The sequence below is a fragment of the Melospiza georgiana genome, chromosome 23 (genome assembly GCF_028018845.1).
Source record: "Melospiza georgiana isolate bMelGeo1 chromosome 23, bMelGeo1.pri, whole genome shotgun sequence".
Taxonomy (NCBI): Eukaryota; Metazoa; Chordata; class Aves; order Passeriformes; family Passerellidae; genus Melospiza; species Melospiza georgiana.
Genome location: NC_080452.1, coordinates 5,431,829 through 5,446,974, shown reverse-complemented (window position 1 = coordinate 5,446,974; position 15,146 = coordinate 5,431,829). Strand labels below are relative to the sequence as shown.

General features: G+C 54.8%; 1 protein-coding gene across 1 annotated transcript; it reads left to right on the top strand.

Moving 5' to 3' along the window:
* ELF3 (E74 like ETS transcription factor 3) lies at positions 1 to 3,812 on the top strand. The gene is made up of 9 exons (XM_058039636.1): positions 1 to 163; positions 713 to 934; positions 1,162 to 1,245; positions 1,339 to 1,452; positions 1,577 to 1,666; positions 2,202 to 2,318; positions 2,468 to 2,663; positions 3,384 to 3,636; positions 3,704 to 3,812. The coding sequence occupies exons 1-8, from the start codon at positions 1 to 3 to the stop codon at positions 3,502 to 3,504; spliced, it is 1,107 nt and encodes a 368-aa protein (XP_057895619.1). The 3' UTR covers positions 3,505 to 3,636; positions 3,704 to 3,812.
* The last annotated feature ends 11,334 nt before the right edge of the window (positions 3,813 to 15,146 follow it).

The following is a 15,146-nucleotide window of genomic DNA, read 5'->3' as shown; positions in this document are numbered from 1 at the left end:
ATGGCAGGATCTTGTGAGATCAGCAACATCTTCTCCAACTACATCAGCGCCATATACCAGCCTGACGAGGTGCAGCCAGGCTTGGACATGCTGGGACAGCTTGGGGATGACAGCACCCTGGGGCTCGGCCTCCCGGCCAGCCAGCCCCCAGCACAAAGCACAGGTAGGAGCAAGGGAGTGGCACTGGTGGCATTGGGGAGCTGGCATGTTGGGGCAGTTGTGAGGCAGTGCCACTGGCTGGAAAGAGCACTGCAAGGTCCTCGTCCCACTGGGACAGGTCGGCAGCTTCCACCATGCCTCAGTTTCCCCAGGGAAAGGCTGTGGGAGGACACCCTGGGTGGCACAAGGGAGCACATGTATCTGGTTTATACAGGAGATGGGGGAATCATTTTCCTCCTCCCACAGCACAGCATAGGGGACAGGCTGCCAGGGCTTTCCAGGAGCAGTTTGGAAGTACAGCCCTGGTGATGGGGGCTCGTGATGGTGCTCAGGGAGGCACCATGAGAAACCAGCAGAGCAGGCTGGATCACAGCACAAACAGGACAAATGGCACCGAAACCAGCCGTGGGGGAAGTGTGGGGTCTTTAGTCCCATAGCTCTTCAAGAGCAGGGCCTGTGTGTCCCTCAGGATTGCCACTGCCCCACACCAGGTGCCCAGTGCCACCCGAGGCACAGCCACCCTGCTCTGAGCCCTGCTCTCCATCCCTTGCAGACAAGCCCCAGTGGTTCAGTGAGCTCCCATACCTCTGGAGCAAGGTGCAGGTGCTGGAGTGGATCAGCTACCACGTGGAGAAGAACAAGTACGATGCCAGCTCCATCGACTTCTCCTGCTGCAACATGGACGGGCGCACGCTGTGCCACTGCAGCCGCGAGCAGATGCGCCGCATCTTCGGGCCCCTGGGGGACGAGCTCTACGACCGCCTGCACGAGATCAGTGAGTGCACCAGGCTCTCCTGCTCCTGCAGGCCCAGCAGCTTGAAGAATGAGTTGGAGAGGCCTCCACTAGCCCAGGAGGCCAGAGCTTCCTGGGCACTGCAGGGGCTGTGTGGGAGGGTGTGGGGGCACAGAGCTGACCAAGCATGGCTGGGCTCAGCTCCTACTCTGCACTATTCCCCTTCGTATGGAACAGGCATTGCTAACCCCAGTCCTTCACCCCTGTAGCCTCTGATGAGCTGAACTGGATCATTGATTTGCTGGAAAAAGAGGATGCGACTTCCCAGACCTTCCTGAACTCCAGCCAGCTAGGTAAGACAGGGGCCCTGGCCAAGCCCTTTCCCCAGGGATCGCATACTGATGGCAGCAAGGCTAAGCCCTTCTTCCCTTCTCTGCCCCTTCCAGAGCTGGGAAATCCCTGTGCCAAGGACTCCTTGGAGGACTTAAAGCCCACAAACCCTTTCACAGACTTCACCTGCTTGCCAGGCTCCATGTCCCCAGGCAGCTCTGATGTCTCAGGTCAGTGTTTTGACAGGGTGGGTTTGGGTCTCGCAGCAGTCTGGTGGCAGGGGAAGGGTGGGAACCAGGGGGAAAAGCCCACAGATGCTCAGAGGTCTGAACCCTGATCCTTTTTGCCTCTCAGGACCTGTGATGTCCCACAGCCCCAACTCTCAGGACTCCGGTGGAAGTGACCTCGACCTCGACCCTGCAGAATCAAAGCTTTTCCCTGATGGTGAGTTGTTTCCTTCCAGACAGGAGCTGGGAGGGCAGGGCTGGCTCTCTGGCAGTTCTGCACTTCCTACCTGCCAATGATTTAGGGACAACACCTGAACACCCATCCTCACACTGAGAGGAGGGAAAGGCCTGTTTCCCTGGGTGCTCTGCTTCTGTTTCTCTCCGTTGAGCAGGGTGATGGGCAGGGCAGTGGTGATCCTGTGGGAAGGGCTGGGTGGTGGCAGATGGGTGAAGGCTGCAGCCAGGGATCCAGGGCACAGGAGTCAGTGTTTGGTGTTGATCCCAGCTGGTGATTACACTGGGAACACCAGGAATGCAAGGAAGCAGTAGGGTCTGGGGAAGGAGCAGCATGCTGCCCTAAGCATAGTGTTGGGGATGACGGTGGGATGAGGCTGGAGGGAATGGGGTGACCTTGCTCTCAGGGGATATTCCCCCCTGGTACCTGGGCCTGAAAAGAGGGTGGGAAAAGAGGGAGGGTCTGTAGCCCAGCATGTGCTGCCCAGCCTGACGTGTGCCCCTCTCTGTGTGCACAGAGCACTTTCCAGGCAGCAAAAAAGGCGACAGCAAACACGGCAAGAGGAAACGGGGACGGCCCCGAAAACTCAGCAAGGAGAGCAGAGACTGCCTGGAGAACAGGAAGAGCAAGCACTGTACGTGAGCAGCACAGACTGCCTCTCTTGGCTTCTTGGCTTTGTGGGGAATGAGGGAGGAAGGGCCTTGGCAGGGGGGTTTAGGGTGAGCCAAAGGTCCAAGGACCTGCAGGAGCTTCTCAGCTTTACAGCTCAATGTCCTCTTCCAGCCCCAAGAGGCACCCACCTGTGGGAGTTCATCCGGGACATCCTGATCCACCCCGAGCTCAACGAGGGGCTCATGAAGTGGGAGGATCGGCGCGAGGGCGTCTTCAAGTTCCTGCGCTCGGAGGCTGTGGCTCAGCTCTGGGGCCAGAAGAAGAAAAACAGCAGCATGACCTATGAGAAGCTGAGCAGAGCCATGAGGTGAGTGCCCTGCCCTGTCCTGGCGGGGCTCAGCCCCACTGGGACTCAGCTCAGCCCTCCAGCAGCTCTTCAGTGTTGGCACCCAGGATATTCCTCTGGCTGTTGTGGGTGATTCGAGACCCTGGCAAAGGGCTCCGAGACCTTGGCACAGAGTCAAAAACACCTGTGCCTCTGATTTTAGTCCATGGAAACAATTACTAACTTTGTGTGAAGGCTTACAAGCCACAAGAGTTTGAGTAGAATGATAGTTAATTATCACAAGATGAAAAAGTAGAATTTTGGGCTTTTAGAATGGGGGTTCAAGTGACAAGATGGAGGAATCTGGGTGTGTCCTGTCCTTCTTCTCATTCTTCTTGTCCTCCATCTTCTACTGTGATGGTGACACTTTTGGATTGGTTTAGAGTAGAGACAGACTGTCTAACGAAGGTGATAGGTATTGGAAAATTATTGTAAATAAAGTACATGTAGTTTGTAGTATAAAAAGCTAACACCACCCCAAGGGCAGTCAGTGTGCCACAACTTAACCTGCTGGACAGATCTGAGCAGGTCAGAGAAAGAATGGAATAGATAAGGAAAAATAAACCCTGAAAAGCAGAGCTGACAAATCTCAACTTCTTCGGTCATGGGGCTGGGAAAAAAAGACTTTCTAATACCTGGGGGGTCATCTCAGCCACAGAAATGCAATCCTCAGAGCCCTGATTGCACCTGTGTCCCCCACAGATATTACTACAAACGAGAGATCCTGGAGAGGGTCGATGGACGGCGGCTGGTGTACAAGTTTGGGAAGAACTCCAGCGGCTGGAAGGAAGAGGAGGTGCTCAACAGGAACAAGGAGCTGTAGGAGTCCTGGATGAGCCACGGGCTGATTAGCCCCTCAGGGCCAGCCCTGAGCTGGGCTCCTTGACAGGAAACTTTGCCTGCAGCTGTATCTGGAAGCTGCTGGCCCATGCAGCGTGTGGAATTGCGCCGAGGTGTGCAGAGCCCCTGTTTTGGCTCCAGTAGGTTATTGCAAACTTCCCTTGCTGGATCCATACCTCCAGCTGGAGCCGTGGGGACTGTGGCTGTTCCAAAGCCTGAACAGATGCAATGGGGAAGAGAGCTTCAAGCCCCACTGTGAGAGCCCAGCAGGTCTCCTGCTATCACCCACCTCCCGCCTGGGCAGAGGAGCAGCACATCTGTGTCACCTGTGACTGAACAGAGCTTGTCCCAGCTGCGGGGTCTTCCCTCTCACTGCTTGCACCGTGCCAAAGGTGCCCCCTGTCCTCTTCACTGCGTGTGGGTTGGGTGAGACCCCCTTTGTGTAGCAGCTTCTCAGTGTGGCACCTGCTGAGAGAAGATGGGAACATTGTGGAGCTTCACCCGGCCCCAGAAAGCCCTCAGTGAGTGAGAAGAGGATGTGGGACAGCAGGGCCATGCTGCATTTCTTGCCTGGCCTGTGTCTAGAGACAGGCATTTTCTCCAGAAGCAGCTTCTAATTTATGTGAGACCCAAACCAAAGTACATAGGGAATGTACAGATCTATTTTTTCATGAGTGAGATGTGCCTGTGTGAGAGCATGTGCTGTGGGGCACACAGTGTGTGGTGGCAGGTGGTGATGCTCAGCTGGACTGATGTCACAGGGCACAGACTGGTGCTGTGCCAGCCACGTCAGACTGGTGCCACCCAGCCAGGCACCCACCAGGTGCAGGTGGTTTTCTCCTTTTCAAGTGTGAATATAAGATGAATAAATTGTTTGGGGTTTTTGTACCTATCTGTAATTTCCCTTGTTTTTCTTAAACACGTGGTGAGGACCAGGCTTGTGTTAGTTGGGATGTGCCATGGCATGGACCTCGTCTGCCACCATCTCCTGCCTGGTCATCCTGGCACAGAGGCACAGGGTGTTCCTCAGGGTGAGGTGGGCTTGTCCCAGCCTGGCTCAAAGCCACCCAGGGAGGGGCATCTCACACCCACTCCCAAAGTTTGGCCCTTCTGAGAGCCCTCTGGAGTTCCAGCCTTTCCTGGAGCCAGAGTTCACCAGCTGCAGGCTGGTGGGAAGCAGAGCCCTGGCTGATCTGGGCAGGGGTTTCTCTCACACGCTCACATTAATACCCAGTCACAGCCTGGGGGAGCACCTGGGGGAGCACCTTCAGCCTCTCCCTGGCCAGGGAGACATGGAGGGATGCCAAGAAGCAGCACAGGCACTACAGGATGATTGATGCTTGCTCATCTCTGAGCCTGGCTGTTTTCTGGCCTCTGCCAGGACCTGGGTGGCACAAGGGCCACATCTCAGGAGGGGGGACTGCAGGAACCTGGCAGTGTGGGCAGCCCAAACACATCATGTTCCCCTCCTTGCCCAATGCCATGGTGCCTCCCCATCCAGCCCAGCTGTGAGGAAGGCAGGAGGTTGTGTCAGGGGTGCTGAGAGGATCTCTCCAACCCACAGGATCTGTCTTGGGGTGGCAAGAAGGAGTTCAGGACGCTGGAGGCCAAGCAGACTCTCTGATGTGTTTCTGCCATGACCATGGCCAGCAGCAGTGGCTCCTGGCTGGCACACACTGCATTTCACAGTGAGTGACACCAGATCTTGGTGCCACCCTGCTCTTCTGCTGGTGCCCAGCACCTGCTGAATGGGGCACACAGGGCACTGGGCACTGCTCAGTTCCTGCTCACCCCCAAAGACAAAAGCCCTGAGACCTGTTCTCTGAGCTTGGAGCTGGACAAGGTCTGGGATACCCAGACAAAAGCTGTGCCACATCCTTTTTTATGGTTTCAGCTCCTGCCTGGAGGGACTGAGGAAAGAAGCCAGAGCACCAGCAGGAGGGTGAGGGGAGGTTTTGCTGCCTAGACAGTAAAGGTGCTTTGCACAGCCTGAGATGCATTTTTGGCAGGGGAACCCAGCCATTATCATAGAATCACAGAATCCTAGAACAGCGTGGGTTGGTAGGGGACATAAAGCTCATTTCATTCCATCCCCTGCCATGAGCAGGGGCACTTTCCACTATCCCAGGGTGCTCCAAGCTCTGTCCAACCTGGCCTTGAACACTTTCAGGGATGGAGCAGCCACAGCTGCTCTGGGTAACCTGTGGCAGGATCTCACCACACCCATAGAGAATTTTTTCCTAATATCTAATCTAAATCTCTCCTTGATTAATTTAAAACCATCCTCCCTGTCCTATCTGCCCACATTCCCCTACTGCCCTTCATTACTGCCAGAGACAGTTCAGCATCCCCCCTCCAGCACTCTCAGGAGTGGGACACACTGCAAAGGAGAGCAGTAACCCTTCAAAGCAAGCTCCCAAACACACCATGTGGGCTGTGCCCCTGAGCAGAGCAGGAATTGCTCCCAGTCTGCCTGGCCTCAGCTTGACTGGGATGTTGGTAGCTTCAGCATCCTCCTAGAGATGCTGCAGCAACACCAAGGGCATGACCCAGCTGCTTTGAGGGGCAGAAGGTGCCCATGGGCCAGACCCATCTTCCTTTTTGTGGGTTGAACTGCTGCTTCTACACGGAGCTGCTCTGCTGGTCTACCTGGGAAGACCTCTTTGCCTTCCAGCATGCTGGGCTGAAGTTGTTCCCAGATACACCCTGGGCTGAGGAGATCAGGGCTGCCCTGTGGTGCAAGGAGAGGTCCCAGGCCCTGGGTGTGACCCTGGAGCCAGTCCATGGTCTGGGCTGCAGCCAGACCTCCATCAGGCTCCTTGCATAACCCTCCCCAGGGAACAGGTTCTCCTGCCTGGTGTCTGCTGGCCTCAGTGAGTGCAGGGTGCTCCAGCTCCATCCCTGACCTCCTGGAGCTCCTACAGGCCTGAGGGGTGGCAGGAGGGGCAAGGGGCACACAGGGGAGGTGCCAGGGCAGCGGCAGGAGGGCACACACATGAGGTGCCAGGCCAGTGGGACACACAGGAGGTGCCAGGCCGTGCCCAGTGCCCATCACTGTGTTTGTGAGCAGACACAACCACGGGGAGTGGGGCAAGCCCAAGCCCAGGCTGGGGCTCACAGGAGCTGGCTGTGCTCCTGGCTGCTGTCCCTCAGCTTTGGGGCTGTGGGTGAGGTGTTTATTCTCTGTAAATAGATAAGCCCAGCAGGCTGGCAGGGAGAGGGGAGAACTTTGTCACGCAGCCTGGTGCCCTGCCAAGCGCGCCGTGTTTGCTCAAGCAGTTTCATTTCTCTCCCGCTGCAGTTTGTGTTACCTAACTGGCCTGGGACAATGTTTAACCAGCAGGGAACCTGTCTGCCTCGCCTCTGTGCCCCCAGTGTCCCCAGTGCCCACCACTGCCACTGAGTGGGTGGCACAGCAGGCAGGAGCTCGGGGCAGAGGCAGGGTCTGTGCATCATAAAGTCAGAAAATGGTTTGGAAGAGAATTTATAAACCACCATGGTCCACTCCTTCTGCCATGGCCACGGGCACCTTCCACTGCCCCATCCAGCCTGGCCTTGGGCACTGCCAGGGATCCAGGGGCTCTGGGCACCCAATGCCAGGGCCTCACCTCCCTCCCAGGGAAGAATGCCACCTAAAATATCATCTAACCCTACCCTCTGTCACTGTGGAGCCATTCCCCCTTGTCCCTTGAGGTCCCTCAGCTGTGTGGGTACCTTGTGAGAGAGGAGGAGGAGGAGGAGGACGAGGAGGAGGATGAGGAGAAGGACAAGGAGGAGGACAAGGATGAGAAGGAGGAGGAGGAGGAGGCAGGGCTGTGTGGGCACAGACAAGGGGAACAGATCCTGCAGCCTCTCATGAAATCTGTGTGGGTCAGTGGGATGAAGAGCCAGGAAGGACTGGAGAGAGAGCAAGGCTAGAGAAATGCACACTCACACACCAACAGAAGTGCACAGCCAGCACACATTGGGGTAACCCCTCCAGCCCCCCCCAAGCCCACACTGAGCCACCCCAGGCAGGAAAAACAGCTGATTTGTTTATTTGATTATCTTTGGAGGCACCTGGATTTTATGGCTGTGGCAAGCCATGACAAGAACTGAAGAAAAAGAGGATTTTCCTCCAGGACAGCCTCCCCTCACACTTTCACCCTGGGGTCTGCTGGGAGACTTTTCCCATCAGGTGGTCCCAGGGTGAACAGACTCACAGTTCTCATGGAAATATCTTGGGCACACTGCAAGTCTCAGCATTGCAGTGTGTTTTGTCTTCCTCAAGACTTCCCAAAGGGCCACAGGGGCCATTGCTCAGCCCTGGTCCCACTCAGGGAAGAGAACAGCTTGCCCTGGCCACTGCTTCCCTAGGAGCTGTGACCAAAAGCAGATTATGGCTGAAATGTGCTGAGTGGGAGCAGAGAAATTGGGTGAGGGGAGAGGTTTCACCTGGAGCAGCACAAAGGTGTCCAATATCCCACAGGCCAGCCCATGAACTGCCCCTGAGCACCACAGCATGACCTGAATTTCCAGGCAAGCCAGCCTGCAGCCATCCTTGAGCAGATCAGAGTAGATGGGAATGCAGTGGGGATGGGGACAGCTGGTGGGAGGCAGGGACCCGTTGGAATAATCACCACAACAGGGACCATCTCTGCTCCTTCAAGCTCCCTGCTGGCTTCACCCTTGCTGCCCCTTCTGCTCAGGGGTGGTAGAGCAGGGAAGGCACAGTGGGAGCCGTGCACACCTTGGGGACAGTGCAGAGGAGCTCCCAGCATGGCAGAGCAGGGTGTGGAGCAGCTGGAACCACTGCTGAGGTGTCAGAACCCAGGACATCCCTCTGGCTGTCCTGAGCAGCCCAGACCCTGCCAGGGGGCTCAGAGACCCTGGCACAGAGCCCAGGATGCCCCTGTGGGTTTGATTATGACCCATGGAACAAATTACCAACCTTAGATGAAAATCTGCAAGCCATGACAAATTAAGTAGAGTGATAGTGAATTTATCACAAAGTGAAAAAGTAGATTTTGGGGTTTTAGAATGGGGATCCAGGGGGACAAGATGGAGGGAACTGGGCATGTCCAGCCTTTCTCCTTCTTCTTAATGGCCTCCATCTTCTGCTGTGATGTTGGCACTTACAGAATGGTTTAGAGTAGAAGCTCGCTGTCTAACACAGGTGATAGGTATTGGAAAGTAATTATAAATATTGTACACATAGTTTTTAGTATAAAGACATAACACTGCCCTGGGCACAGGCAGAGTGCCTGGAACTGTCCTGCTGGATGGACCTCAGCAGGGCAGGAAAAAAAATTTTATAGATAAGATGCAATAAACAACCTTGAGACTGAGAAATGAAGAGCTCTGACTGCTTCTTCAAGCGCCAGGCTGGGAAAAGAGACTTTCCAACACATCTTGGGGTCACTGTGAGCAGCTAAAGATCCCGACACTGAGGGATGCAGTGTCAGGTGCTGGGGGCAGGAAGGGGAAGGTTCGGGGGGCCAGGCTGTGAGGGATGGGGCTGTTACACACCTGCATTTCTGAGAGTGGAGCTGCAGAGGGGAGAGCTGCTGCTCAGATCAGATGTGGAGGGCAGAGCTGCTGCCCAGGGCACCACATCACACAGGAGCTGGCAGGGGCTGCTGTGGCAGGCTCCAACCCAGCCTGCTGCCAGGGCTGGGCTGGCATGCCCAGGGCTGGGCAGACCCCCGAGCTGCTCCCCAGGCAGCAGCAGCTCCCTGGGGGCCCTTACCTGGGCTCCCAGAGCACCTTCCCCCTGCCTGGCAGTTTCTTTGATTCTTCCAGCAGAGCTGCCAGGGGTGCCTGCCTGGCCAGGGCAGCTGCCAGGAGCTCGTCTGGCAACCCTGGGCTGTTTGATTGTTTAGCAAGAGAATGGCTGTTCCCACTGCAGGAATGGGGAAGCTGCTGCAGCTGCCTGCAACCAGAGGCAGCAGGGAGCCAGTGACATCAGGGGCACCCCCAGAGCACGAGGGTACCCCCCTGGGGAACAGGGCACCCCCTGGGACACCCCACATGCCTCTGCCTGTGCCCTCTTCCCCTCTCCCTGTGCTCAGCACCTCAAATTGTGCCCCCACTCACCCCTTGCTTCCAGCCTGGGGGCTGTGACAGGACATCCTTGGCTTGTTCATGCAGGATGGGACTGCAGGGGCCAAGCTCCCACATGGTTGGCTCCTGGTTTGCCACTTGCTGATTCAACACCAGGCATTTTCCCTGCAGCCTGGTGTAAAGCAGAAGCTGCCCTGTCCCAGCCCCATGGCCCCACGCTGCTCTTGATGCTTCTCTGGGAGCAGAGCTCTGCTTGCCCTCCAGCTCCTGCTGACCACAGTGGGTGATCCCTGCTCCTCAGAGACAGATTCATGAACAGTTTGGCCAAAAATGTTGTGGCTGCCCCATCCCTGGAAGTGCCCAAGGCCAGGCTGGATGAGGCTTGGAGCGACCTGGGTTAGTGGAACATGTCCCTGGCCATGGCAGCGGGTGGAACTGGATGGGCTTTGAGATCCTTTCCAACAAAAACCATTCTAGAACTCTGATTGCATGACCTGATTCCAGCCCAAAGATTTATTCCCACACAAGTTTGACAAAGCTGCATCTCTGCATCCTCCCCAGTTCCTGTTCCTGCTCAGATGCTTCCCCTCCTAGAGAAAATACCAGATTTCAGACTGCCCAGGTTGGGATACATGTGGAAGAGAATTTATAGACCACCAAACCTTCAGCCCTTGGTTTCTGGCACCCTTCTTGGGTGGATGTCTCCCAGCTTCCTTCATTCCCATCTCTTCCTCATTGCCACCAAGAATTGCAGTGTTTCACTGTGGAATCAAAAGAAATATCCATTGCATTCTTGTTTCCTGGCCAGCCCTGCCCTTTGTTATCCACCAAACACGATATGGAACCTGGCACTCCACCAGCCTGAAATGGAGTCACTGGGCAGAGAGCACAAGCTGGGCACTCCAGGAATGGGAAAGCACCAACTGAAGGGGCCAGCTGAGCTCAGGGCATCCCTGGTGGGCTGGAGATGCCAAAGAGGCTGTCAAGGTCTGCTTCCATCACACAGACATTCCACTCCAACAGACCAGTGCCTACTGAGAGCTCCACCTTCCCACCTGTTTCAATCACACAGACATTTCACCCCAGCTGGCCAGTGTCTTCTGAGAGCTCCACCTTCCACACAGACATTTCCAACTGGGCAATGCCTACTGAGATCTCCACCTTCCCACCTGCTTCCATCACACAGACACTTCACTCCAATTGACCAGTGCCTCCTGAGAGTTCCACCTTCCCACCAGTGCCTCCTGAGATCTCCACCTTCCACACAGACATTTCACTCCAACCGAGCAGTGCCTCCTGAGAGTTCCACCTTCCCACCAGTGCCTCCTGAGATCTCCACCTTCCATCACAGACATTTCACTCCAACTGGCGAATGCGTCCTGAGAGCTCCCACTTCCCATAGGCAATCAGGCCCCACTAGCTCTTCTCTCTGCTCCCTCCCGAGCAGGCCACATGCAAACAAGCCCAGAAGCTCATCATGATGTGTGGTCCTCAAAGCCCTGTGCTCTGGAGAGGCCTGGAACTGAGCCTGAGTGATGGGATGGGGACTGGGGACAGGGGCAGCTGCAGATGCTGGGCTGTGTGATGGGGACAGAGCTGTGTCCCCCACAGGCTGCAGCTCCCAGCTGGTATCTGCTGTGCAAATTCATTCCACAGTGAGGTCACCAGGAGCCCTGATCTCCTGCACTTGCTGCTCGCCTTCCCACCCAGTCATGGCCACATGCTCCTCTGGGAGTCTTCACTGAGAGTACACATAGGAAATGAAGGTGTTTGAGCTCACCAGACCCTTTGGGGTACATTCTGATCCCCCTGAGCAGCAAGAGTTACTCTTCAAAAGCCAGAATGGTGAAAGGCAGAGTGGCCAGGGCCCTGCTGCAGGTGTGTGAGATGGGCTGTCCCAGCTGCACACCTTCCCCTGCTGCAGGATCCCAGCACACAGCACATCCCAGCAGCCAGAGAGGAAGGAGAAGGAAGATGAGGGGCAATGGTGTCTGAAATACCTGAGAGGAGATGCAAGGGAGCAGAGAGAACTGGAATACAGAAGTTATACCACCCTGCTGCATTGTAATGGTCTCTTTCTCCTGGCAACAACAGACAGAACAAGAGGACACAGTCTCAAGCTGCGCCAAGGGAGATACAGGCTAGAATTAAGGAGGAAGTTTTTCACAGAAAGAGTGGTCAAATACTGGAATCATCTACCCAGGGAGGTGGTGGAGTCACCATCCCTCAATGTGTTTAAAAAAAGACTGGATGTGGCACTTGGTGCCATGATCTAGTTGAGGTCTTAGAACATGGGTTGGACTCGATGATCTTGAAGGTCTCTTCCAACACAGAAATTCTGTGATTCTGTAATGAATCCACAGGGAACCCCTTGCTGAGCATTCCACTGTGTCCATGGGGCCTGAATGGAAAGGGAAATGTCTCTCTCTGGTGCTCCACAAAGGGTTCTGGGAGCACTGGGATGCCATGGAGGCTGCTGATGGCCAGAGATGTTCCAAGGGCATGCAGGGAGGAGATGGGCACAGCCACACAGCCCGTGTGTCACCCTGTGGCAGGCCAGGGAGGCCAGCACCACCATGGCCCTGGGCAGGAGCACCACAGCCCTCCTGTGTGCAGGATCCCAGGGGTCAGTGAGTGGAGACAGGAGACAGGTGGAGTGAAATATCCATGCTGTGCCATGCACTGTGTCATGCCAGGGTGTTTGCTGGATTTCCCTGCCTGCCTGCCCCTGAATCACAGAACCATTGGGTTGGAAGGGAACTTAGAGACCATCTTGTTCCACCTCCTCCCATGGCTAGGGACACCTTCCACTATCCCAGGTTGCTCAAAGATCCATCCAGCCTGGCCTTGAACATTGCCAGGGATGGGGCAGCCACAGCTGCTCTGGGCACCCAATGCCAGGGCCTGCCCACCCTCACAGGGAACAATTCCTTCCCAATATCCCATCCATCCCTGCCCTCTGGCAGTGGGAAGCCATTCCCCCTTGTGCTGGCACTCCAGGCCCTTGTCCAAAATCCCTCTCCAGCTCTCCTGGACCTCCTTTAGACACTGGAAGGGGCTCTGAGCTCACCCTGGAGGCTCCTCTTCTCCAAGCTGACCAATTCCATATTCCCTCAGCCTCTCCTGTCACAGAGGTTTCCATGTGCCTGTTGGCAGGACAGGGCTGGCAGTGCCCTGAGAGCTGTGGGCACACCCTTTGGGCACAGCACAGCTTTGCTGTCTCCTGCTCAGCCCTGCTCCCTGCCAGAGCCCCAGGGCAAAGCTGTGCTTGGGCTGAGCTGCCACAGCCCCTCCACTGGCACTGGGATATTTTCTGAAAAATCCCTTTGCCAGGATTTCTTCTCCTGGCAAGATGAGAAGCCTCACCTTCTCCACGTTTTCCTCCTCTGGAATGTGATCTGGAGATTGTTTATCCAAACAATCAAATCTAATTAATAACCTAAATTAATGATATTAATTAATTAATTATTCAATAATCTAAATTCTATCTAATTTTAATCAATAACCAATCACCGTCAGCTGTGTCAGACTGAGGAGTCAGTCACAAGCTTTCATCTTCATTCTTGTCCAGCCTTCTGATGTCTCCTTTTTTTAGTATAGTTTTAGTATATAATTTCTATAATATGATATGATATGATATGATAATAATATACAAATATACTAATATAATAATGTAATTATACGATATGATATGATATGATATGATATGATATGATATGATATATAATATAATATAATATAATATAATATAATATAATATAATATAATATAATATAATATAATATAATATAATATAATATAATATAGCAGCCTTCTGAGAACTTGGAGTCAATTCTCATCTGTCACCTCATCCTGGGGACCCTCACAACACCCCAACACTCCACCTCTGAAGGATGGTGTGAGCCAGGGAGGTGCAGAATGAGGATCTAGTCCTGGTCACCCCAACACAAAACCTTGGAAAATATTGAGCTCACTTCACATTGAGCTGGAAAGGGGCAGCTCCCCCTGCCTGGGCTTTCCTCATCACCTCCTGGCTGGGAGGGTCTCTGCTGCTGAAGCAGCCCAGGGCAAGGTGACCATGCCCACCGTGCCAGGCTGTGGGTGCCAGCCTCAGCTGGGCACAGGCGGTGGCCCAGGGGCTGCCATGGTGTGGTGGTGCCAGGTGGCAGCTCCTGGGCGATGCCCAGCTCCCTGCAGAGCTGGCGCTCCTCCAGCCTTGCCTGCAGGACTGTGGCTGAGCAAGCCCAGGCCTGAGCCTGCTCCTGGCCAAAGGGTGGGGCTGACAACATCTCATGGCTCCAGGCCTTTCTAAAAGCAGTTTCAGAGGCTCTGTGGGAGCACAAACACCAGAGCCATTACATAAGGTGTGTTTGGGGGTGCACAGCGGGGTGAACTGACAAGAAGCCCGGGTCACAGTGGTGCTGCAAAAACCAGCGACTTTGGGGCCAGTCCTGAGGAATGAGAGTTGTGTTTTCCCTGTGGAAAATCCCTGTGGGATCAGCATTATTCCAGCAGCAGGATGATGAGAGCCTTGGCTCTTTCTGACACAGTGGGCACAGCGTGGCTTGTGCCCCTGGGAGCTTGCACAGGCTCAGGGTGTGGAGATGCCTGTCCCAGTTTTCCTCCTTTACCTTCCCAGAGTAGCCAGGTGAGCACAGCCAGCCTGGCTGTGGCTGCCACTGGGCTCCTGTGGTGCCATCTGAGCTGCTGGCCTGGCCAGAGCAGGGTGCACACAAGGTGTCTGTGTGCCCCAGGCGTGCTGCTGGCAGCAGCCAGGGTGTTCTGTGTAGGATGCAGAGGGACAGATGGACACTGAGTCCCTTTGGGTTTACCCGAGGACAATCCCTTCACTCCTCCACCCCACAGGCTGGTGGAATCCGTGTGCAGGAAACCTTTCAACAACAACAGCACTAAGAGGGGGGTGCCCTGGCATGTGCCTCAGGGTTCTTTGGGCACAACAGGAGAGGAGACAGGCACATGAGGAACTGATTGTCTGTCCCCTTGTCAGGATCTTTAGCTTGTCAGAGTGACTCCAAGATGCATTAGAAAGTCTCTTTTCCCAGCCCGGTGCTCGAAGGAGTCAGGGCTCTTCATTTCTTGGTCTCAAGGTTGTTTATTGCATCTTATCTATAAAAAATGTTCTCCTGCCCTGCTGAGGTCCATCCAGCAGGACAGTTCCAGGTACTCTGCCTGCCTCCAGGGCAGTGTTATGTCTTTATACTAAAAACTACATGTACAATGTTTATAATAACTTCCCAATACCTGTCACCTATGTTGAGCTTCTACTCTAAACCAATCTGTGAGTGCCAACATCACAGCAGAAGATGGAGGCTAAGAAGAAGAAGAAGGAGAAAGGCTGGACATGCCCAGATCCCTCCATCTTGCCTCCTGAGCCACCATACCAAAACCCCTAAAATCTACTTTTCCATCCCGTGATAACTTCACTAATATTCTACCTAAACTGCTGTGGCTTGTTGATCTTCATCTAAGGTTGGTAATTTGCTCAAACCCACAGGTGTTTTGGGCTCTGTGCCAGGGTCTCTGAGCCTCCTGGCAGGGGTCCTGGCCATCCTGGACAGACAG

What these genes read in the sequence shown, in the direction of transcription:
- ELF3 (XM_058039636.1), top strand. Translation starts at nt 1, where the DNA reads ATGGCAGGATCTTGTGAGATCAGCAACATCTTCTCCAACTACATCAGC. An exon ending in GCCCCCAGCACAAAGCACAG is followed by an intron (nt 164 to 712) that starts GTAGGAGCAAGG and finishes CATCCCTTGCAG; the next exon opens with ACAAGCCCCAGTGGTTCAGT. An exon ending in CGACCGCCTGCACGAGATCA is followed by an intron (nt 935 to 1,161) that starts GTGAGTGCACCA and finishes TCACCCCTGTAG; the next exon opens with CCTCTGATGAGCTGAACTGG.